The 21,716-nt window shown below is 56.2% G+C and overlaps 2 protein-coding genes across 3 annotated transcripts in view; both read right to left on the bottom strand.

Moving 5' to 3' along the window:
• Positions 1-6,440, bottom strand: part of DMAP1 (DNA methyltransferase 1 associated protein 1) — a 38,974-nt gene extending 32,534 nt beyond the window's left edge. Inside the window, exons 1-4 of one of the 2 annotated variants that reach the window (XM_075097815.1) lie at positions 6,333-6,418; positions 5,835-5,997; positions 2,405-2,496; positions 1,590-1,785 (exon numbers count right to left, since the gene is read on the bottom strand). In XM_075097815.1, the coding sequence (XP_074953916.1) occupies positions 1,590-1,785; positions 2,405-2,496; positions 5,835-5,936 (390 nt within the window). In that variant the 5' untranslated portion in view covers positions 5,937-5,997; positions 6,333-6,418. Of the gene's footprint in view, positions 1-1,589; positions 1,786-2,404; positions 2,497-5,834; positions 5,998-6,332 lie in introns of both variants that reach the window. The other variant, XM_075097814.1, reaches the window with a different exon arrangement.
• A 6,140-nt stretch (positions 6,441-12,580) lies between these two features.
• On the bottom strand, positions 12,581-16,232 carry LOC142059245 (uncharacterized). The gene is made up of 3 exons (XM_075097822.1): positions 16,010-16,232; positions 14,775-15,753; positions 12,581-13,961 (listed from the first exon to the last, which is right to left on the bottom strand). The coding sequence occupies exons 1-3, from the start codon at positions 16,100-16,102 to the stop codon at positions 13,786-13,788; spliced, it is 1,248 nt and encodes a 415-aa protein (XP_074953923.1). The 5' UTR covers positions 16,103-16,232; the 3' UTR covers positions 12,581-13,785.
• Between the last annotated feature and the right edge of the window lie 5,484 nt (positions 16,233-21,716).

Below are 21,716 nucleotides of genomic sequence, written 5' to 3' on the forward strand. Positions count from 1 at the left end.
ATTTTGGATTTCACAAAGAGGGGGGATTTGGGTGGGAGACTAGGAGCAGAGAGAAAAGGCAAAGGAACTGGGCAGTGACACGGGAGCCCGGTTAAAGAGCCTCAGTGACCAGTGGGACAAACTACACAGGAAAACGAGCTCGTGCCAAGGGGAGTAAGAGGTTCAGGCAGAGGTATCAAGTATGTGAGAAAGAAGCCACAGACAAGTCTGGAAAAGTAAATAAAATTCCTCTGACATAGCAAATGTCTGCAAAACTCCTCACCTGTACCTTCTACCCTCTCAACCACAGATCCACAAGGGTAACAGCTTGCTCCTAAATTATGTAATTGTGCACGTGCAGATGGCAGAGGTCTGTGCCACTAATCTAAAGGTTGCAGCCTTGCTGAAGGCTCTTCTGTCTGTCAATTCACAGTACATGATAAAGTTAAGGAAGCAAGAATCAAGTAATTACAGCACCCATGCATGGTCCCCTCTGATAAACTCAGTTGAACTCAGCCAAAAACTGTTACAGCAGTAGAGTCTTAGAGACAATTACACTCCCAAAGTTTCACTCAGACAGCTAGGTAGGTGCCTTGACTAAGTGAGTCATGCTTCAGATTTCCACCCTAGACATCAGAGAAGAGATACCACAGGAGGCTCTTATCAACATCCCAGCAAGAGGAAAAGCATCAGTCAGAGCTTCAGCCTTCTAACATATAAGGTCAACCAACCACTTAACTCTGCAGGAAGCTGGGCTTTGTTAGAGCTGATGCTCTGTGGGTTACAAACTTAAAATGCTGTATACAGTTACCCACAAGCAGAGCTTTTGTGGAATCATATTATCACACACTTTTTTTTTCCCCTTCATATTTACATCATGAAGGGGGTTAAATTACATTATGGAGGCACCCTAACACTGCTCCTTCCCAACTTTGGAGGTCCTGACTTTGAAATATAAATCTTGATGTCGTTTTCTTTGTGCATGCACATGAAAGCCCCAGCCACTCAAAGCAGATACATCTGGGACAAAAGACAGCAGGAGATTACAACAACACATTGTGACAATTTATATAAGACACAAAGAACAAGGTATTGCACCACACTGATACCACAGGAGCAATTTCAGAGGGAATGCAATGTAATTCAGCATCTGTGCTGGAATCTTGCCAAGAGGTTGCAAGCCAGCTTTTTGGTCATGAAGCTGAAGTGAATTTTTTCATACTGGGCAAAATAACAAAACTTTAATGTCTCACTCAGAATAGAATATCTTTTACTACCCAGAGCCTGTAATCAGGGAGATGATGTTGGTTAGGAACTGTATTAGATGGTATAGTACCTCCTTATCAAATCAATGACTGCACACCTGAAAGAAAGGTCGAGCAAGCCCTGACCACGTGCTAAGCCCACTTAGCTTAAAAGTATTTGGAGACACCATAGTCTGAGGTCACACAGCTGCAGGCCATGCTGCAATTTAAAATGCAGTTGCCAAATCTAACTCAGCCTTCATGCACTGAAAGAACCAACTTTCTGTCTGGACATTCAAGAAGCTGTATGAAGGGTATTTTCCAGCTGCTATTTATAAGCTTTTGCTTGAAAGTGCTCCCACTTACTTTATTAAACCTAGCAAAAGGGTAGTCCTTTCCTTCCTCTGCTGCTCTCCTCCAGTGGTAGAACATCGCTCCATCTTTTCTCGCTGGGTTGGTGAAAGGCATCCACTTCCAAGGCCGGACTTTCTTGGACCCCAGTTTTGCTTTGACTGTTCGATAACCCTGAGTTGTGTCACTTGGCAGCAGTGGAGGTGCATCCCTGTGGTGGAGAAAAGCACCGGCTGACAAGAAGCAAGCAGCAGCCCAGGACAAACCCAAAGAGTTTTCAGACTCAGGGTGGGATCTGCCACCACAACGTCTAGGGTGTGAAAACCAGAGTTTAAGCTTTACTCCAGGTTTTGCACTTCCCAGACTGCAACGCTTCCCACATCAGAGAACAGAATACACAGCACGGATAGGTTTGAACAGAACCATCTGGAAAGCAAACCATGCAAGAGACTTCTGGGGCAAGGGCACAATCCATAACAAGCTAAATACAGGCTGCAGCAGAACTCTTTTTGCAGAAGTAAAAGCAGGTGCTATTCCCAGCTGCGGATAAAAAAGAATTAGATACAGAAAGGCAAGAACACTACCTTGTCTGTACTAGACTGTTGTGCCCATACCTAATTCATCTCCTACACAGAACAAACCACTCAAATTTAGAAGAGAGAAGACAGACACTGTCCATGACTGTCTAAGAGAGAGAGCACAAGCATGGGCCAAACACAAAAGGGAATTGATCTGGAAAGCAAGACTGCCCATGGTTTCAAGCGGATGCTGCCCTGCCACCAAAAGTCCGGGCTACCCCACAACATGCACAGTTGATCATAAGCTCTTACTTTTTGTCAGAATAGAGGAGTGCATAAACTTCTCGGTGCATTCCTTCCGGCCTCTTAAACGTCAATGTCTCTGAAGATTTCTTGGATTTTTTCTGAAACAAAAGAATTGCATTTTAGATTCAGAAGTAGCAATCCCTGGGGAAACATTAAACTACGTAATATGGTTCCCTGTGATGGTTTTCACTTTTATCTGGTTTTAGACACCTTGAATTTCTCCAGGAAAGTGCCTGCTCCTGGTGGAAGACACTGACAGACAAAACGTGCCCACTTTCAGTGATAGCACTCACCAGTACTCAGACACTTGCTGTTGCTGATAACACGCACTTAAATTTCAAGTTGAACATCTAGCAATAGTTTTCGGGGGCTGGTGCACTAAGCTTTTTTTTTTTACTAGGTAAGAACTGTCCTCCTGCGAAGACATTAATGCATTTTAGTAAGTGATTCTGTTCCTTTTAGAGAATAAGAAATGTCTTCACACCCTCTTAGTTTTTGTCACTTTGTTCTGCAGCAAATTCACTTTTTACCAGTTGTGACCAAGCCTTTGTTGTAGCCCCATGTCAAAGCTACAGATATCACCTATAAAAGTAAACCCCTGTTCCCACCTCTGCTCTCCCATTTATACAGGGAAGATTTATTTGATGTAGTTTCTTCATACTAGGGATTCAGTGCAAGCAACTCAATCTGGCCCCTAAAGCCCTGTCAGAACTGATGGTTTCTAAGACACATTCCATCTCATATCACATGTACAAGTTTATAAAGCAATCAGCTTTGGATTCAGGTAGATACTGTAACAGCCACATTAACAAGGTACACTTTATTTAAGTGGGCCAAGTTTACCGAGTAGACCAAATGCTCTGCGCGTACCATCTTTATAACTACTAGCCTGTCACTACTTTTATGTACTTGTTTACAATATCGCTACCAACTTTTAAATGAGAATATTTTGAAATAGTAAAACTAACACTGTATCATAAATCGTATTAAATCCATAGTCACCTTTATCAAGCAAATTCAAAATCCCATTTTAAAAAAAAAATCTATCAGCGCTGACTACAACTGCTTTCCATAAAACTTCATGACAGACATTCATTGTATTAGCACCTTTCTACTCCTAATCAAACACCTTTCTCCCAGAGTGTCCATCACTTTGCCCAGGAGCGATGTAAGGCCAGAGGCAGTTACCTGCGGGTCTTCACACACCCTGTTTGAACACAGGCTTCTGGAATTCCCTCAACGTTCCCAGATTTATTAAAAGTTAATATCAGCAGGTCAGAGATCAGCTCAGCCAGCTCTTTTAGGAGTTGAGAACAAATTACTTGGTCCTACTGATTTAAATGTTTTTATGCCTAGTAATTTTTATTTTAACATCCTCAGTCACTAATGGACTGGAAAGCACTTCACAGTTCTCTTGTGATTTAAAGACATCAATCTGTTTCTTTTCTACTTGAGAACAGATCTATTTCCTGAGCAAGTGCTGCACTGTTACTAGCAATTTTGCTCTTTCCATGCCATAATGGCTTATACCTTTGGCTTGATTTAGTTTCTGTACTTTGTAGAAATTCAGAATGTTTCACTCACGGCCACAGCTGCCCTCCTGCACTCCTCCCCAAATCCCTCCCTGCACCTCCCCTTCTTCTCTCTTTCCACTAGACAGGTAAATCTGAGGAGAATCCCATCTTATTCTCTGCTTCAAAGGAGAGGCTGACAGCCACCAGTTCTCCTTCAGCTCTCTGCTAGCTGACAGACAAATGCATCTAAATCAAAGAACCCGCAACCCTGAACAGTCAGTGGCACAACGTTGCAGGCTGAATCCAGCCAATGAGCTGCTCACTGAACACACTATTCACCAAAACAGCTGAAAAATGGCCATTTTAACATTTCAACCTCTGAATTACTGAAACTCATTAGTTTTCCATTACACCAGTTATACCGTGTGTCCTGTTCCCAGCAAGGCAGTCATGAAACCACTGCACTTCTCTTCAGAGACAAACATTTCAGTGGAGGCAAGCAAAGACACTCAGGAAGCACTTTCAGGGATGAGGTAGTCGCATGTGTTTGCTTTGTTGGTTTTTTCCAAACAAATACACAGGGTTTACTTCAAATTAGACCATCTGTACCAGAGAGCTCCTGGGGACTTCATCTCCCCTGCCTCATTTCCAAGCACCTCCATGTCCCATAACTAGTTGTGACCTGACCTTCCCCACACCTTGCAAAGCACGGGACAGCCAAGACCTTGCCTGAATTTAAAATACAGAAGCCAACAACATACAGTAGCATGTTACCACACAGAATGCAGCACATGATGGCATACATCCTTAACAGAGCTTACTAACTTGCCCATGCTCCCACAGGCGAGGCATCCCAGTTCTCCCAAACCCCAGCCACACACCTTCCCCACATGGGGACTAATCCCATGGTTTGAAGACATCTACCGTTCAATCAGGTCAATGTTTTTTGTCTTCTAACACAGGACTGTGTTATATTATTTCCATCTGCTTTGTGGGCTAGATGGTAAACACACTTCACACTCCACAATATGGGAATTTTAGAGATGGCTGAAAATGTCCCTGGGCCAGGCCCAGCTCACCAGACCACCACTTACACAGCTCCAGCTTAAATACTGCCCCAAACACCACAGCACCGTCCACATACAGTCCCAAACGCACAGGAACCCAGTGTTTTCCCAAAAAGCGGGTTCCTTCAGCTGGTGTGCTAAACACCAAACTGCACATGGAGAGGAGGTATTTTATTCACTTCGTTTTTGTGCAAAGATCAGTGCTGTGTGGTAACTCCATAAAGCCAGCACCCTGCTCCGAGAAACTACAAGGCATTTATACAGTTAAATGTGCCAGTCACAGATAATATTCACACCCCTCAGCTAATAATTAATTTCTTTCTCATTTCAACTTAAAGGTACAGGTCCCTTTAATTGGGGGGGGGGAGGCTGTGTGTCCTGGCCTATGGGTGTGATTTTTAGTATTATTAGGATAGTTTACCTAAAGGACACTTAGTTTTACTTCTTTATTAACATCCCAATTAGTTGTCCTCTTTGACTATACATTTTATCACCCAGTTCTCAGCATCTTCTGAGGCAGGATGTTCCGTTCTATTAGCCTCTCAGTTCTTCAAGGATATAGTTGTAAACAAACGCTTCCCTCTCAGCTCTCTTCTCTGACCACCAAATTCTGTTTTGCCAGGCTCACGTGGTTCACTGTTATTACTCAGAAGAAAATTCTATTTTCTTCAAGATATCACCAGGAGCAGGGCCCTCCAGGCATTTCCAGACCCTCCTAGGAAGCCCGAAATAAACGAGCTATGGTAGGAACATGCTTTAATCCATCTTTTTCCCAGAATTCACCCCAGACACAACACGCAAGGTCAGTCAGCGCCTCGAAAACAAGTAGCTGCCCCTCAGGGCGTCGCGGTTCACCTTATCCGAGTTGATGATATCCTTTTTGTTGATGGTACCCGTGTTCTCCGACTCCACGCCGCCCAGCTCCAGGATGTCCCGCACGTCCGCGCCCGTCGCCATCTCTCCACCTGCCCGCCGGCCTCTCCCGCCGCCGCCGCCGCCCCGTCCGTCCCCTCCAGCGCTGGGGGAAAACGCGGGGCCGGGGTTAACGGGCACCTCCCGCCGGGGCTAGCCCATGCACACGCATGCGTGCGTACATGCACACATACATACATACATGCGTGCGTGTATCCATACATACGCGGATGTATGTACCACACCACCCCCCGCAGCCCGCCCGTCCCCTCAGGCCCTACAACGGGCCCTTGCACCCGGCCGGTCCCGGCGGCCGCACACGCCGCGCTGCGGTCCCACACGGCCACGGGAGGCCGGGCGGGAGAAGGCGGCGCTGCCGCCGTGAAGACACGGCAGCCCCCAACCCACTCACGCAACCCGCCGTCCCACCCGCGCACCCACCCGCGCCGGCTCCACAGCCACCGGGACGGTGCGACCACCACAGCGGCCCGGGCAGCGCCACTTCCGCTCCCGCCGAGAGGCGCCCGGAAGCGCCCGGAGCCATTTGGGGAACGCACTACCGGGGGTTGGGGCAGGAGGGGAATGGAGATGGCGTGGATAGAAATGGCGGATTTGCGCCCCACTCCCGGCAGGTCGCGGCCGCCCTGGGCCTGGCGCCGCCGCCGCCTAGTCCTCCTCCTCCTCCTCCTTCCCTGCAGCCCAGCGGCCGCGCTCGGATCCGCCCAGGTCCGACGTACCTCCTTCCCGCTCCGGGCGGGGAGCTGGCTGCAGGCGGGGCTCGCTCCTGCGCCGGGAGATGGCAGCACAGCCGTGCTGGGCCCGGGCTCGGTGGGTGTCTCCGAGCCCGGCCCGGGCACTCCCCACCCCAGCCTGGGCCGCGGCTGTCCCGTGTCCGGGAGCAGGGGGCTGCGGGATGCGCGGGGCCTCCTAGGGTGTTCCCACCACCCCACCCCCCCAGGTGCCCGAAGCGATAAGCTGGGGGTGCCCGTCCCCTCGGGGCCGCGGCAGTGGGTCGCTGGGCTCTGCCTCAGCAGGGAACACGGGGGCTGTGGGGCCGCCCCCCACCCCACCACTGCCCAGTGCAGTGGCAGAGGGCAGCTCAGCGGCAGTGCCCTTGCTCTCCTCAGGGTCTCAGTGCTGACCCCGGCTCCCCGCAGAGCTCATACCAAGGTTGCCGATCTCCTTGCTGGGTGCCAAGGTGCTTGCTGACAGTTGTTGCACCCTCCTGCTCTCCAGGCGAGCAGCGAGCCAGCCATGCCAGGTGGCTGCCTGCCAGGTGGGTGCTGCACTACATGGCACATTTGGGCTGCCTGGCCTGGCTTCATTTTACAAAGCATTCACTCCTCGCCTTCATGCTTGGCAAGGAAAACTTCCCAAAGCGCTCCAGGGCCACAGTGCTTACCTGAGGCCACAGGCAGCCAGGAGTGAAAGTTTTATTAATAGGACTGTCCCGTCCTCTTCCCTGTGGAAGTAAAGAGGGAGGAGGAATGGGGAAGGGGGAGGAAACCGCAGCATAGGGCCTCGAGGCACTTTGAGAAAATAACCTTCCCGCTGCATTGAGGCAGGAGCAAGGCTGCCTGGTGGAGGTTTGCCCAAAGCAGGTGGTTTCAGCATGGGGCACAGAGATCCACAGCAATCTTCCAGCCACCTCAGATAGCCCAGGAGAGGAGGTGCCACTGAGGGGTTCTTATCTGCACAGCTGCCCTAAGATGAGCTGAACCCTGCTGTACTGGGTGACTTGGACATGCAGCCCCTCAGTGCCAGACAGGCTGTGCTGGAGTTGCTGCCATTCCCATTCCGCTTGCAATCTCTTCCCATGGGAACTGGTGTATCACCTCCACGTCAGGGCCCAGCCTGCGCTGGTGTGCCCCAGCAGGAGCTGGGAATCATTTAACCCCTTTTCTGTCCCCTCCCATGCTGCCAGTGGTGGCTTCTAGCATCTTGGCCCTTCCTCCCACAAGCACAAGGCCAGCCCCCGGGTTTCTCCTGTCCTTGCTGTTTGCTCTCAGATCTGCCATGTCCACCCAAGCTCTCTCCCTATCAGCAGATGTGGCCATTCCTTATCATTTCTAGCATCTTTCCTTGCTTTTTTGCTACAGCTGGCCTGGAGGGGGTGTCCATGCTCCCCCAGGGTGGGTCTGCAGAGGGAGACGGGGCTTTGCCAGCACTGCCTTCCTCTGCCTCCGCTAACACTCACCCCTGTTCTGCCTGCCTGGCAAGCCTGGCACTGCTGCTCTAGGGAGAGCTTTGCAAGACCAGAGAAATAGGATCTCTCTCTTCGCCCCTTCTTCACAGGTCGTTCACTGTCTGTTCACATTGTTAAACAACACTTACCAAAACACAACCGGTCCTGACATAAAATCCAGGCACAGGTGGCCATTCTGCATCCTTGGGTTTTGATTATATCCCCCACTTCTAGGTCTGACCTGCTCAAGCCCAGTTTCCAGCCCTGTCCCAGTGGACCCAGCCCAAGCTCAGCCCCAGTACACAGTGATCAACTCACACTTCTTCAACAAACTAAGCCCACAGCACGTTTTAAGCTCATCTCCCCAGGGCAGCACCATTTTAACCTCATGAAAGGTGGAGATCGTGGGCAGCTGGGTTGCATTGTTCACAGCCCACCTCCCCCACACCTCTGTGAGTGTGGGCGTCACTGCCGGGCTGTGTCCCACCAGCAGCTGTATAGACCTGCAAGTGAAACACATTAGCTGGGTCTTTTGCTAACCTGATCAGCAGTGCAGCAATTAACACTGCCTTGAAAAGGACCCAGAGATGTTGTTTCTGGGCAGCAGCCACCGCATCCCAGAGCTTGCACAGCCTTCAAAGAGCAAAGGGGCATAGCTGGATACCTTGGTGAGCCCTCACACCCTGGTGCTGTCCATGAGAGTCCTGTATGGGGAAACATGCCCAGGCCTGTCACCTCCTTGGAGCACTGGGGTCCTGCCTTGCCAGGGCACAGGGAAAACTCAGGGAATGCAGCAGGTTAGGGAAAGTCAGCAACAGCAGGGAGCCCAGGGGTCCTGTGCCCCAGGGCTTTGGCAGGGGGACACCAAGAGCCAGCGTCGCTGTCCTGTCACTGCAACCCCATCTCCTGCCATCCTGTGGGCACAGGGTGCCAACCCTGGGAGACCTCACTGCCACCCAGCAGCTGGGGGAGGGGTGCCCCCCCACATTTAGCCCTGGCAGGAGGGCAACACTGGCCCCCTCCCAGCCAGCCGCCTGCCCACTCCAGGGTCCTGGGGGTAGGATGCTCCTCATGCCCTTCACCTGTGCCCCAGCTGCCAGGCATAGCTGTAGGTGGCCCCAGGCCAGAGGTGTGCGTGCCTCCAGCCTGGGGCTCAAGGTGTGTGTGTCCCCCAGCCTGGCACCAGCGGAGGAGGACAAGTGCAAACACTGCGGCCAGTGGGGTGGGAGAGGTTATCTGGGGCCCAGCAGTGGAAAAACTCTTGGTGTGTGACTAAGGCACGATAGTGCCAGGTGTGGGTCCAGGCAGGGTGAGCGAGCCAGGGAGTTATCGTTTCCCCGTGGGTTCAGGTGCCTGAAGCCAAATGTTTCCTAAGGGTGCGGTGACAGCCACAGCCCCGTTATCACGGCGCCTGGCCCACCCCGAGTGGCGGGAACGTGGGGACAGGCTGCTGAACCTTCCCCCTGTGACAGGGATGGGACGCTTCCCACTGCCCCACTGGGAGGAGGGGCACCAGCCCTGGGAGCATCCTTCCACAGGGACACCCCATCCCTGGGGACCCAAGCTCCCACCTTGCATTTTGGTGAGGAAAGGTGACAGCCCCTCCAAGCAGCCCCAAATCATCTCTCCCACCCCCAAGCAGCCAGGACACATCCCACCTCCAGCACCCACATCCCCTCCCCAGCTCCTCACTCTCTTCATGGACTGCAGCAACCCCAGGGTCAAGCCCTGGGCAAGGAGCCCTCCCAGACCTGCAACCCCACTTCTCCCCATGGCCTTGCATCTCCAGGCCAGCTCTGTGGCTGCAGCATGGGGTAACCCCACAAGCTGGGTCACCCCTGGAGGAGAGAACCCTCAGGGCCCCACTCTTGCTGGCAGAGGTGCCAGGCCATGCTGTGGCCATGACTCACCCCTCTACAGGAAGGTGTTTCTCTATGCCTTGCTGCTTCCTTTCCCTGCTTGCCTTCCCGCTGTGCCAGTTTGTCTGCACCCCAAAGCCATGGGACTGAGCTTTAAGGTTTGCAGGGGGGCTCAGGGACCTCTGCATCACCCACCACCACAGCTCACAGGGGGCCTTTTTGCCATGAGGTGACCAAGGCAGAAAATGAAGGCCAGGCTGGCAGGAGGAGATACGTCCCAAGGCAGGGCCTGCATGGCCCAGGTGTGGGCACAGTGGTGTGGGCACCACACATTGCCCTACCAGACAACTTTCCCTCTGCACCATCTCTGCAGCAGCTCAGCGTGTGATCCAGGACACCGACACCTGCCCCAGGCTGGTACAACCCCTGGGTCTGTGGCTGTCCATGTGTAAATCAGCCCTTCAGGAGCCAGCCTGGCTTCTCAGAGCATTCCCTTCTCCTCCAGCACAGGACACACTGTTAGTGCCACATCTCCTGCAAAAAAGGGTCCTCCCCCAGTTGACTGGCATATTTTGGGTCTCCGTGTGCCCCTGCCAGGCTGGGGCAAAGCGCTTTCCAGCTGACCACAGGTGCACGAACCACAGGCAAGGATTGTGCCCCAGCCTTGCCTTCCTCAGCACTGCCGAGGGTATTTTCTTGCTGTCCTCATTGCTTTGCAGGGCAGGTTTTGCTGGGGATGGGACTGAGCTCCCTCTTCCAATGGAGTGTACACCTTGGCCCAGGCAATTGGAAGAGGGTGGTTTTCATTAACAACACATTAACTGTAATAGCCATTTCCACCACAGCCACTCCTTGCCCAGGCAGGGTTCACAGCAATGCTGGTCCCTGCAACTGCCGTGCCTGTCGTGTGCCCAAAGGAGAGCCTTGCCCCAGGCTCAGGGGAGTGATCCTGGAACAGCTCTGCCTGAAGGAGCTGAAGCACCTTCCCTGCTCTCACCTCCATGTAAGGCAACAGCAGCAGAGCTGGGCCTCATTCCCGCCCCAGCACAGCAATGATGAAAGGCAAGGAAGAACTGGTTTGCGCTCTGATCTCAGAGCTGAACCTCAAAACAGCCGTGGACTGTCACTCTGGCTCCCAGGATGCTTAGGGAGGACAGGACAGCAAAGCCAGCCTTTCCAGTGGGACAGGATGGTTGGAGAAATTCATCGTTCCCCTGGAAATAAAAATAATAATCATAATAAAAACACAAAGCCAGAGATTACTTATACACACACAAACATGCAGGCACGCACTCTCTCCCCATCTGGCTTTGCCAGCCTGACTCATCGCTAATTCAAACAGCCCACACCTTTCCCTCTCCCTCCATGTGACATTGTGAACAAGACTCTGGAGAAGAGGCAGCAGTTTTGATCCGGCCACCCTGCCAGCATCAGCCCCTTGGGTACTGGGGGTCCTGGGAGACACCCCTGGTACCCCATCACAGGTCACTTGTGTCCCAGCACACTCACCCCCATGCAGGAAACTCTCAGAAAGTAGGGCAAGCAGAGGGTGGAGGCAGCTGTGGAAAGGACAAGTGATCAAGCCTAGTGGATCTGTGACACCTGTGGATGCAGTCCCACAGTCCCAGGCCTGCAGGCAGAACACAAAGTCCCATGCTGCTGCCACCCTGCCTGGAGACACTCACAGACACTCAGTCTGACCCCAAAACACTAGCCACCCCACAGGGAGGCATCAGTCCCGCTCTACCATTCCCATCTCTTTTTAGCTCAGCTTTCCACAGCTGCAAGCAGAGAACAGGGAAGGAACGGGATCAGCCCTGCCCAGCCCATGCTGGCAGCACAGCTACATCCCATTTCCTCTTGCAGGGTGAGGAGCCCCAGGGCATCCCCCAGCCCTGGCCAGCCACCCAGGTCTGTGGTAGTAAGCACAGGAGGAGGTAGCCGCCACCACCACCCTGGGCCAGGACACCACTCAGCCTTTACAGAGTGCTCCCTGCACTGCCAGCACGGTGTCAGGTCTGGACAAGCCCCAACCTTCAGAGGGATGCGTGCATCACGGGTAATCAGCCGTGGGAGGGAGGGATGGAGCCAGACCTGCTTGCTGAGCTCTGGGACCTGCCAGCATGCTTGTGCTGAGTCACCACCTATTAACGCAGGGAAACCTCAGCACCTGAACCCCGCCAAGCTGCCAGGCCACCCCCAGGAGGATAGCAGGGACATCACATGGGGCCAGGCAGCTGCCACTGGCCTCCTGGTTGTGACCACAAGGCCAGTGCTGTAGAGCTCCTGCTGCAGGGGACAGTGGGACAGGGCTGCTCAGGAAGACGACGGGACCAGCAAGGCTCCCGGTACAGTTTCGGCTGCCATTCCCTTCAGCAGTGACTCACCACAGGACCAGTCACGCCATCCCAGTGCCGCAATTGCCCCATCTGCAGATTAGGGAAACTGAGGCACGGGGAAGTGGGGTGACTCAAGAGCTGTTGCACAGGAGATGCTGCTCAGATGCCGAGGCTTGGGCGTTCCCCATCGATCCTCCACAGCTAACTTAAGCAGAAATGAACATCGATATAAATATTTACTGACAAGCAAGCCCAGCCTCACCCTCTCCTCTTAGAAGAAAGCTTTAAAGTAAACTCTCCTGGCTCTTTCATGTTTACATCTTGTTTATTTATTATACAGCAGATCACAATATTTCAACAGTTTGCATATAAAGAAAAGTAACATTTCAGAGTGCAAGAGACCTAACGTGCCCAAGCAGAGAAATGTTAATTAACAATATACACAGACAGGAACAGTGCACTTCCCAAAGCCGAGACTCATCTGTGTTCCCAGCTGGAAGAAAAAAATATATTAAAAAAACAGAAACATTATATATTACTGCTTTGTTTAATTTACAACTTGCTTTGCAGAAGCTGCACATAAAAAGACTCATTTTCTTTGGAGTTTTTTTTTTTCCCTCTACGAAAGTTTCAAGTATAGCAGAGACCTGGGCATTCATAGCTGGACTCACTGTCCTTTACGCACTAAACTTCAAGCAGCATGGGGAAGGCAGCTGCAGCAGTACCTGGTGTCATCCCAAGGGGAAGAACAAGATGAATGAAAGCAGATGAGAGCCAGGAGAGCCATTTTAGGCTCCCAAACAGAAAACTGTGGGAATGGCCAGGACCAGACTGCCCGGCAGGGTCCGAAGCTGGCGACAGGAGCGTCCCCGCTCCCTGCGCAAGATGGTGCTGAGCTGCCAAGCCCTGCAAACCTTTATAGCCATGAACCACAGTCAGGTCCCACCCTCACCCTGTCCAGCCTGGGCTTTTGGGCCCGGACATTTGTTCTGATGGCCACAACCGAGAACACCAGCAACCCACTTCCCAGCGCCATGACCCACACACCCAGCAGGCATGGGTCTCCAGCCAAAACCTGGCCAAAGTCAGCCACCACTGTCCCTGGAGCCATGGGGGTGCCAAGATCAGAGGGGGAAGAAGGTTTTTAAGCTGATGCCAAATACAAGCCAGGAGCTCTGGGGACAGATCCCTGCTGCACAAGCCCCAAACCCCGCCACCAGGTGCCTGGCTGGGGGTGACCCTCCAGGCATGGGGAGCAGAGTGGTGGTGCCTAGGTAGGGGCTGAAGACTCTTCTTGCAGCTTTGCTCCCCACCTACACCCCCAAAGCAGCCCTTCCCTGCCACTCAGCTGGGCCCAGCTCTCACAGCAGGGGCAGGAGGAGAAAACTAGTTATCAACTACAAGCGGAGAGGGCTGGGCGGCCAGGCTGCTCCCCAGTGCCGTCCCCAGCCTGACACTATTTACACCATGAGCTGGCTCTGGCGACACCGAGTCCGGCCACAGCCCGCCGCTCACATGTGCCGCTTCATGTGGAGAGCAAGGTGGTCAGAACGGGAGAAAGCCCGCTCACAGAGGTGGCACTGGAAGGGCCGGTGCCCTGTGTGCTTGCGGTAGTGGCGGGTCAGCTCATCGGAGCGGGCAAATTTCCAGCCACAGCCTTCCCAGGTGCAGTGGTAGGGCTTCTCACCTGTAGAGGAGAGGGGGTGTCAGTGGGCTTGGAAGTCCCTGTCCTCCCTATGCCTTCACCCCGGTGCTCCCCTGCCCAGCACCTCCTTTCCAGGAGGGATCCCTGCCCACCATCCTTTCGAGAGGGGAGCCCTGCTGTGTACTTGTCCCCTACGCACCTCTGCCTGACCCACCTGTCCGTTTGTCCCCTGTCTTCCTGCCCTTCCCCACGTTCTCGGCAGTCCCATGTGCCCTGCGTGGGGCTCATCCTCTGGGCACCCCTGCCCCACTTCAAACTGTGGATGCTCCCCTTCCTGTCTCTGCTGCGGGGCCACAACATGTGCCCTGTCCCAGCTCTGCCGGGGGGGTCTCGCCATACACCCCCAGCCTGTCTCCCCCCTCCGTTTGCCCCCAAGCCCAACAGAGGGGCTGCTCCACCTGCCCCCCAGGCCCTGCCCCTTCAGGCACCCGAGGCCAGGTCGGGGTGTCGCATGGGTGGTCTCACTGTGTGCCTTGGTCCCTGCGTGCCTCATGCCTGGCACCACCACAGAGTCCTTCTGAGCACTCCCGAGGGAATTCCCACTTGCACCCTGCCCCACGCAGGATCCTTCCCGTGGAGCCCTGTGCCGGCTGCGGGGCCTCTCTGGATGTCCCCACCCGGCCCCACCAAGGGGGCCGTCCCCGTAGGGGGAGTCTTCTCCACACACCCCTCCACATCTCCGGGAACCACGCCGAAGCAGGCACGCGGGTCTCACCTTGTACCCCTGTCCCTCCACCCAGAACCCCTTTGCGCATCCCCCCCACGCGTGGCCGCCCTCCCTCGGCGTTCCCTTACCCGTGTGGGTCCGCATGTGGGCCTTGAGGTGGGAGCTCTTGGTGTACGTCTTGCCGCAGCCCGGGTATTCACAGTTGTGCGTGGCCGTCCGCTTGCGTGCCCACGAGCGGCGGCCGCGCTTGGGCTTGCAGTCCTCGGGAGGGGCCCCGGCCGGGAAGTACTCCAGCACCGGAGAGTTGGGTGGCGTGACCAGCAGCCCCGGCAGCCCCGCCGGGCCCGGCCCCGGCCCCTTCAGGGGCTCCCTAAAAACACTGAAGTGTCCATGAAACTGCGGCGGCGGCGGCTGGGGGGCGAAGTGGGGAGCGTAGCAGTGCGGGGCCACGGCATAGTGGGGCGGCAGGTCGGCCAGGAGGTGGGGGTCGGCGCCGGGCAGCGGCTCTTCGGGGGGCCCCAGGCGGCCGTGGGCGAAGCCCGGGTAGGCCAGCGGCGGCACCGGCACCGGTCCCGGCCCGGGACCCGGCGCCACGCGTGGCTTGTGCTCGCCGCCGCCTGACCCCAGGTACTCGGCGGCGGGAGGCAGCCCCAGCATGCAGGCGCGCTCCTCCGGCTGCTCCTTCTTGATGCGGGGCCCGAAGGGCTGCGCGGGGTCCAGGGGCAGCGGGCGGGCCAGGGCCGGGTGCAGGGGCGTGTGGTGATGGGGGTGGTGGGAGGGGGCGCCGCCGGGCACCCGCAGCTCCGTGTACTCCCTCCGTTGCAGGTCGCAGTGGCCGGGCAGGTCCGGGGTGAGCAGCTCGGCCACGTAGCTGTGGCCCTGGCCCTCGGGGTAAGGCGCGGGGAACTTGCCCGGCGTGGGGTAGGAGCCGTCGCTGTCGTAGGTGGTGCCGCAGCTCTCGGGGGTCTCGGGTAGAGGGTAGTTGGGGCCGGGCGGCCCCTGCCCGCCGCTGCTGGTGTGCGCCAGAATGAAATCCAAGTCCACGAACTTGCCCAAGTCGTCCTCCTCCCGCTTGACGGCGGCGGCGCCGTCCTGCTGCAGCATCCTCTGTGGGGAAGAAGGGCGTCAGTATCGGCGGCGGACGCCGCTCGGGCACCGCGGTCCGCGCCTCCCGCTCGGGGCGCCGGCGGCTCCCCCCAGCCCGTCCGGCGGGTCGGCACCGCTCCGTCTCCACCGACCCCGGGGCGCCCTCCGACGGCGGGAGGGGGCCCGTACCCCACCAGCCGGGCTGAGCCCCACAACCCGAGACGCTCTGCCCCATACCCCCCCCTTGCCACCCCCTCCCCGGTGCCCCGGTGCTTACATGGAGCATATCGGCGGGCCGCTCCTCCAGCGGCAGCAAGTTGGCGAAAGTAGAGATGGAGGGCAGGGTGCTCTCGTCCACGGCCGCCGCCATGGCGGGCCGGGCGGGGACACCGGGGCCGGAGCGGGCTGGGGGTGCAGCGGAGCCCGGCACCGCTCCGCTCCCCGCGGCGGCGACAGCGCTGCTCCGGGCCGCCCCGCGCCCCTAAGCTGTTAACAGCATGGCTGCACTCCCATTGGCCCGGCTCGCATTGATATTCACCGCCGACGCCTTCCATTGGCTCCCCCATCGCCTGAGTCACGCCCCCTCTCCCGGGGCTGCCCCGGCGGGCGGGGGTCGGCGGCAGCCCCTACCCTGGCGGCGCTCCGTGGCGTGGCAGGGGTCCCCGCGCCCCACGGCGGGAAAAGGGGCAGGGGTGCCGCTGTGGATCGCAAAGCCCAGGGTCCCTCCTGCCCGTCCCCACGACGTGATTGGGGCATTGGTGCCCTGTCGCCTTGCCCCACACTGCGAATGGGGAGAGGGGCTGTAAATCACAGAGCTGGGGATCCCCCGAGTGGGGCAGGGGCAATGGCTGCGTTGCGTGCCAGCGTGCGTGGACGCGAGCGGGAGCGTGTCAAGGAGGTTTAGTGTGGGGTTAGTGTTGAGAGCGCGCCGGCCGATTAGCCGGACACAGCGCTCGCCACGGGGCATACCGAGTGCGTTAGCGAGCGTAGGTGCCGTCGCAACGAGTGCTTGTGTCAGCCGGGGATGGCTGAGCTGTGTTGCCCCCACACCACTCGCTTCATGTAACAGCTCCCATGAGGCCACGTCCCGCCGCAGTGGTGCTGTCGGTGAGGCAATCAGTAGCCCAGAGTGCACCAGCTCCCATCTGGCCGCACGCAGGGTGCGTGTGCAAGCCGAGATAACTGCCCTGCAGACCCTGCCAGGGGGCCTGGCACCCTGCCTGCCTCACTTCATCTCGGCCCACAGCCCCTGCGGGACGTTTGTCTGCTCTGTCTGGGGACCTGTGCCGTGGTCAAGCTTCCGACCGCCCTACCGTGGGGGTCACGGGCCAGCTGGCTGACCCTGCCCGCCCCATGGAGCTCCCAGGACAGTGCTGTCCACCCGAGGGCTTCCCACAGCGGGGGACATGAGGGGACAGGGATGTCCCACCTCACAGGAGACACCCAAGTACCTTGCTCCATGCCAGCAAGTCAGGACGTGGCATGGAGACCTGGGGTGCTGGGCAGGCCTCTCTGGGGGAACTCTACCACCTTGTCTGGCTCATAGTGAGACTTTCTCCGCTTGGACCCTGTCCAGCCAATACCAGGAATGGCCCTGCTACTGTTGAGCTTGTCAAGAAGCAATGGCCCTTATCTCCTGGAGCCTGTCTCCCTGCTTTCTGGGGCTTTCCATCCCCAGATACCTTTCTAAGAACTGGGGCTGCTGCCTTCACTATTCAGAAGCGAGGAGTCAATTTAAAAAAAAACAAATATAAACACCAAAGGTGAGGTGCGCGCACACACACGCACACGCTGCTTCTGGATCCAAAGTTACTCTACCAGTTGCTTTCATCACCATGCTTTAATTATAAGGGTGGAGCATTGCAATAAATTATTTCAGTAATCCAGTGGAACAACAACGATTCAAATCTTCCCCCTTTTACCAAGAATCCCTGCCCTGGTTTCCAGAGCACATGCTGGGTCGCTGCCTGGGCCCTGTGTGCCCGGCTGCCAGCAAGGAAGCAGGTTTATTAATGCCACCCAGCAGGTCAAAACGCATGGGCTGCAAAGTCCTTCCTCAGAAAAAGTCACCTCTGAAGTGGCAAAGAAGCATGTGGGTATCACTCAAAATCCCTTAGAGCCTGGCCCCCAGAGTAGCTTATTTAAGTCCCCGGTTAATCCCATTATTTGTTTCTTGGCCAAATAATAATTAATAGTAAGGCAGATCCTGCCCCAAACTTTTATAGATAAGTGAGAGCAGACATTACAGGAGACAAACACGAATTCCACTTGGTTTTCCCCTTTTCCAGGCAGGTTCATTTTTACAGGCAATATTTCTTGCAAATGTGGGATATTCCCCAGGAAATTCTTATTACTGATGCTATGGTGGGAGGGCCGGCACGGAAGGGAGCAACACTGCGCCAGGCACCACACCAACACAAGCGCTGCCAGCCCTAACCACACAGGGAGACAAGGAAGGCAGCACGGGAGGGATTTGCCTGCTGTGAGGCACAGGGTGGGCACAGGAGGGTCCCCGCCACAGCCCTGCCGGCCCCCCAGCCACAGGAGCCTCCTCTGAGCCAAGAGGGAGGCGAGCGGGAGCAGCCGGTGCGTGCACAGCCCGCTGTTTACAGAAGCCCATTTAGGAAACGTGTATTATCTCCCGCGCCACTATGGCAGGCTGTAAAGTTGCTGGCATCCCAGGAGATCAAACAGCAGCCCAGCAGGAGAACAAACAGAGGGTGGGAAGGGCTGACTGCTCAGGCAATGGCCAAAAAGGAAAGGGTTAATGGTTATCCCAGCTATTGGCACATGTGGCAGCGGAGGAGCGTGCCATGCCCAGCGTGGTGTGCTGGAGGTGGCTTCAGCAAGCCGAGAGCATCGGCAGCCCTGCCAACACTGCCACAGTGGTGCGGCACTCTCCCTATGGCACACAGCATGCGTGGGGCAGACAGAGGAGTGATGCCCCACTGCACTGCCAGAGATGGCATCGGTGCCCGCGTTGTCCAGTGGGACACCCAGTAGACTCAGGGGGGTCCCCTACACCATGAAACACTGAGGACTGAAAAACACCTGCATTGCATCCCCCACTGTGCTCTGTTAGATAGAACTGGGGGCCTGGAGTAAACCCTGGGACTTGCCTTCGGGGCACCTGCATTGCTCCCTCATGAACAGGAACAGTGGAGCCCCTTCAACATAGTTAATGGTGTCACAGCCCGGAGAGCTTCTGCTTCAGTGGGAGGCAAAACCTCAGCCCCAAAAGCTCTGCAGGGCACTCCATGGAGAGGTGCTGTGGGGACCCACGCAGCAGGACCCTCTGGGCTGCTGTGATGCTCTGGGGTTTTGTTCCTGAGAGCAGAAAGCGGATCTGTCCGGGTTTTGCTCTCTGTCCTCCCCTCTGCCTGGGGCTGGCCTGCCTGGAGAAGGGTCCAGGAGCCCCCAGACCTGCCTGCACCCCCCTAAGCCCCCTTCCCCTCCCTAAAAGAAAAGAGGAACTGAAAATGAAATTAAAGCATAATTCAATCCGGAGCGGTCCAGAGTAAAGTCATCTGCTCTTATCGTGTGCTGGCAGGCTCTTCCCGCTCTGCAACAAACACAATGTTATCAGGGCACAGAGGGCAGATTCGTTTGCACCCACTGAGCGAGCTGCTGTGTCCGCCCTGCCTGCCCCGGGCCTGGGGAGCACTGGGATGTACCGCCAAAGTTCGGGGCCACTAGGGGCTCAGGGAGGCAGGCAGCATCCCAGCAGCACCGGCAGGGAGCTCAGCCCCAGGAGGGGGTGCTTTGGCTGGGGGTCACATCCAGGCTCCCCATGCAGCTCTCTGGCCAGGAGAGCTGGGTCAGGTCCCTCCTGGTGAATGTCACTGTGGAGTAAACGCTGCGGAGGGACAGGGCTGTGGAGGGACAGGGCTCAGGGGTATGTCTTTGCCTACAGCAACATACATGGCCCCATCTCCCACGGGTGCTGCCCAGCTGCCCACGCAGGGAGGCTGCCAAGCCGGCAGAGCTGGGCACTCCAACTCATGGCACGATGGCACTGCGGCACCCCCCAGACCTTGCATGCGCTCCCAGCCCCACTATGCCGCCTGGACTGCATCCTGCTTTGATCTCTGCCTGCTGCCTGGCTGTGCCCCGGCGGCTGCGGGGCCAGCGCAGCCCTCTCTGTCCTTCTTTATATACCCCTGTTATTTTTAACTCTGCCTACGCAAATCCCGAATCCGGAATGAGCAGCAGCCAGGGGCCAAGGGGAAATGGACATGGTGCAAATTTCCTGCCCTTTTTACCTCTCTTCCTCTATAACATACAGCAACGTTTTTCCTCCACTGCTTAACTTTCACTGGTACAGGAAAGCTCAAAGCACCGGGCTCTGCACAGAGCCACAGGGTCCAGCACTGCAATGGATGGGGTATCCTGCCGCTTGGAGGGGACATCACACCCGGCGCAGTGCCAAGAGATGTCCCAACCTGTAATGCATGCTGCAGCCTCCATTAGCAGTGCGACGTGCTCGAGGCGCCCGGCCAGCCCGGCCAGCCCTCGCAGCAGCGGCCTCACGTGCAAACACGTGTGCTCACGTGCCAGCCTAAGGCCACATCCTGCCCCCCGACCCGGTGAGCCCCCCCAGCCACAGCAGCCAGGTCTGGACCGCAGCCATGGGAGTCGTTCTCTTTGGCTGCCACCTACAACAGCACTGGAGAAGACTTGTGCCATCCCAGCATCTCTAGGGGTAAAAGGAGGAATTGCTGTTTTCTCGTTCCTTGTGAGCAACATGGAAGGTTGGATGGAATGCAGGATATTTTTCCCAACATCTGTGGTTTGATCTTTAAAAAAAAAAAGCCCCAACATGCAGTGTCAGCAGGTTGCATGGAGAGTTTCACAGCAAGCAGCGTGGTACAGCTGCACAGCACAGAAGATGTGTGCATTATAGCCCTTCTCTTGTGCGTTGGGGTTTAATAGCTGTCCATTGTGTACGAGCAGTTGGACTATTGGACTACAAAAGTTTCAAATAATCCAGGTAGAAATCTCTGCCACTCTTTTCAAAGCAGCCTCCATCCTTCCTCCCCAGCAGTACTCTAAGGTAATCAGCCTCCAATGAACTCAGACTCTCAGCGGGTGGGGAAAACCTCGACTGTGCACAGAGGCAGGGAAAGTGCAAGCACCAAGCCCAGCACCGGTCAGCCCTGCTCCACGCAGGTCCATGCCTTTTCCCAGCCCAGAGAAAACCCGTCTAGCCCCAGAGGCTGGGCACTGGTGTGACCATGGTACGTGAGGCACTGCCGTGCCTGTGGGGGAACGACTTTCCAACGGGAGCTGCGGCATGGGGTTGAGTGAACGGGCTGCACCACGAGTCACTGGAACCCATGGGGACACAGCCCTGGTGTAAGGCAGCAGAGGACAGCCCTTGGGACAGCAGGACAAGCAGGGAGCCTGGAACCCATCCTGCTCTGTGTGGAAGCTCTTTCCCAGAACATCTGATTTTGTTATTCCTCCCATGCAGCTATCTGCCCGCAGCCACCTTGACGGTGTAAATCACACCCCGTAGAGCATTGCACGGAAAAGCCGCCCAGCTGCCGTCCCGCACCCCCAGGACACGTGCTGCACCGAGGCCACCCACTCCAGCACGGGACGTCGGCCCCGGCTCGAAGCTGGCGACACGCAGGTGCCGCGGTGCAGTTGCATGCACACAGCCCGCGAAAGCGCATCCTCCCGCCCATGACGCGTGTGGCAGCATCCAGGAGAGGCAGCGGCTGCCTCGCGTCGGGAGCAAACCCCTTTGCGCTGGCATTACATAAAGCTGCTTCATTCCGCTCCAGGAAGTGGCATTTAATTACCCAGCCTCCCTGGTAGTAAATAGGTTTGCAACACATTACAAAAGGCTGCAGCTTTTTTTTTTTCCCCAGCCCTGCTCCTGCACTGCGCTGGTGAGCTCATCCCCTGGGAATACTGGCTCCAAAATAGATTCGCTCCCTTGTTGGAAATAATCAAATGGGAATCCAAGCTGGCCGAGC

This window comes from Phalacrocorax aristotelis, chromosome 6, assembly GCF_949628215.1.
Source record: "Phalacrocorax aristotelis chromosome 6, bGulAri2.1, whole genome shotgun sequence".
NCBI lineage: Eukaryota > Metazoa > Chordata > Aves > Suliformes > Phalacrocoracidae > Phalacrocorax > Phalacrocorax aristotelis.

Excerpts from the sequence above, each read along its gene's own strand:
- LOC142059245 (XM_075097822.1), bottom strand. The coding sequence starts at position 16,102 with ATGGCGGCGGCCGTGGACGAGAGCACCCTGCCCTCCATCTCTACTTTC. Across the intron at positions 15,754-16,009 it reads GGCCCGCCGATATGCTCCAT|AGGATGCTGCAGCAGGACGG; the intron begins GTAAGCACCGGG and ends TCTTCCCCACAG. Across the intron at positions 13,962-14,774 it reads CCACATGCGGACCCACACGG|GTGAGAAGCCCTACCACTGC; the intron begins GTAAGGGAACGC and ends TCTCCTCTACAG.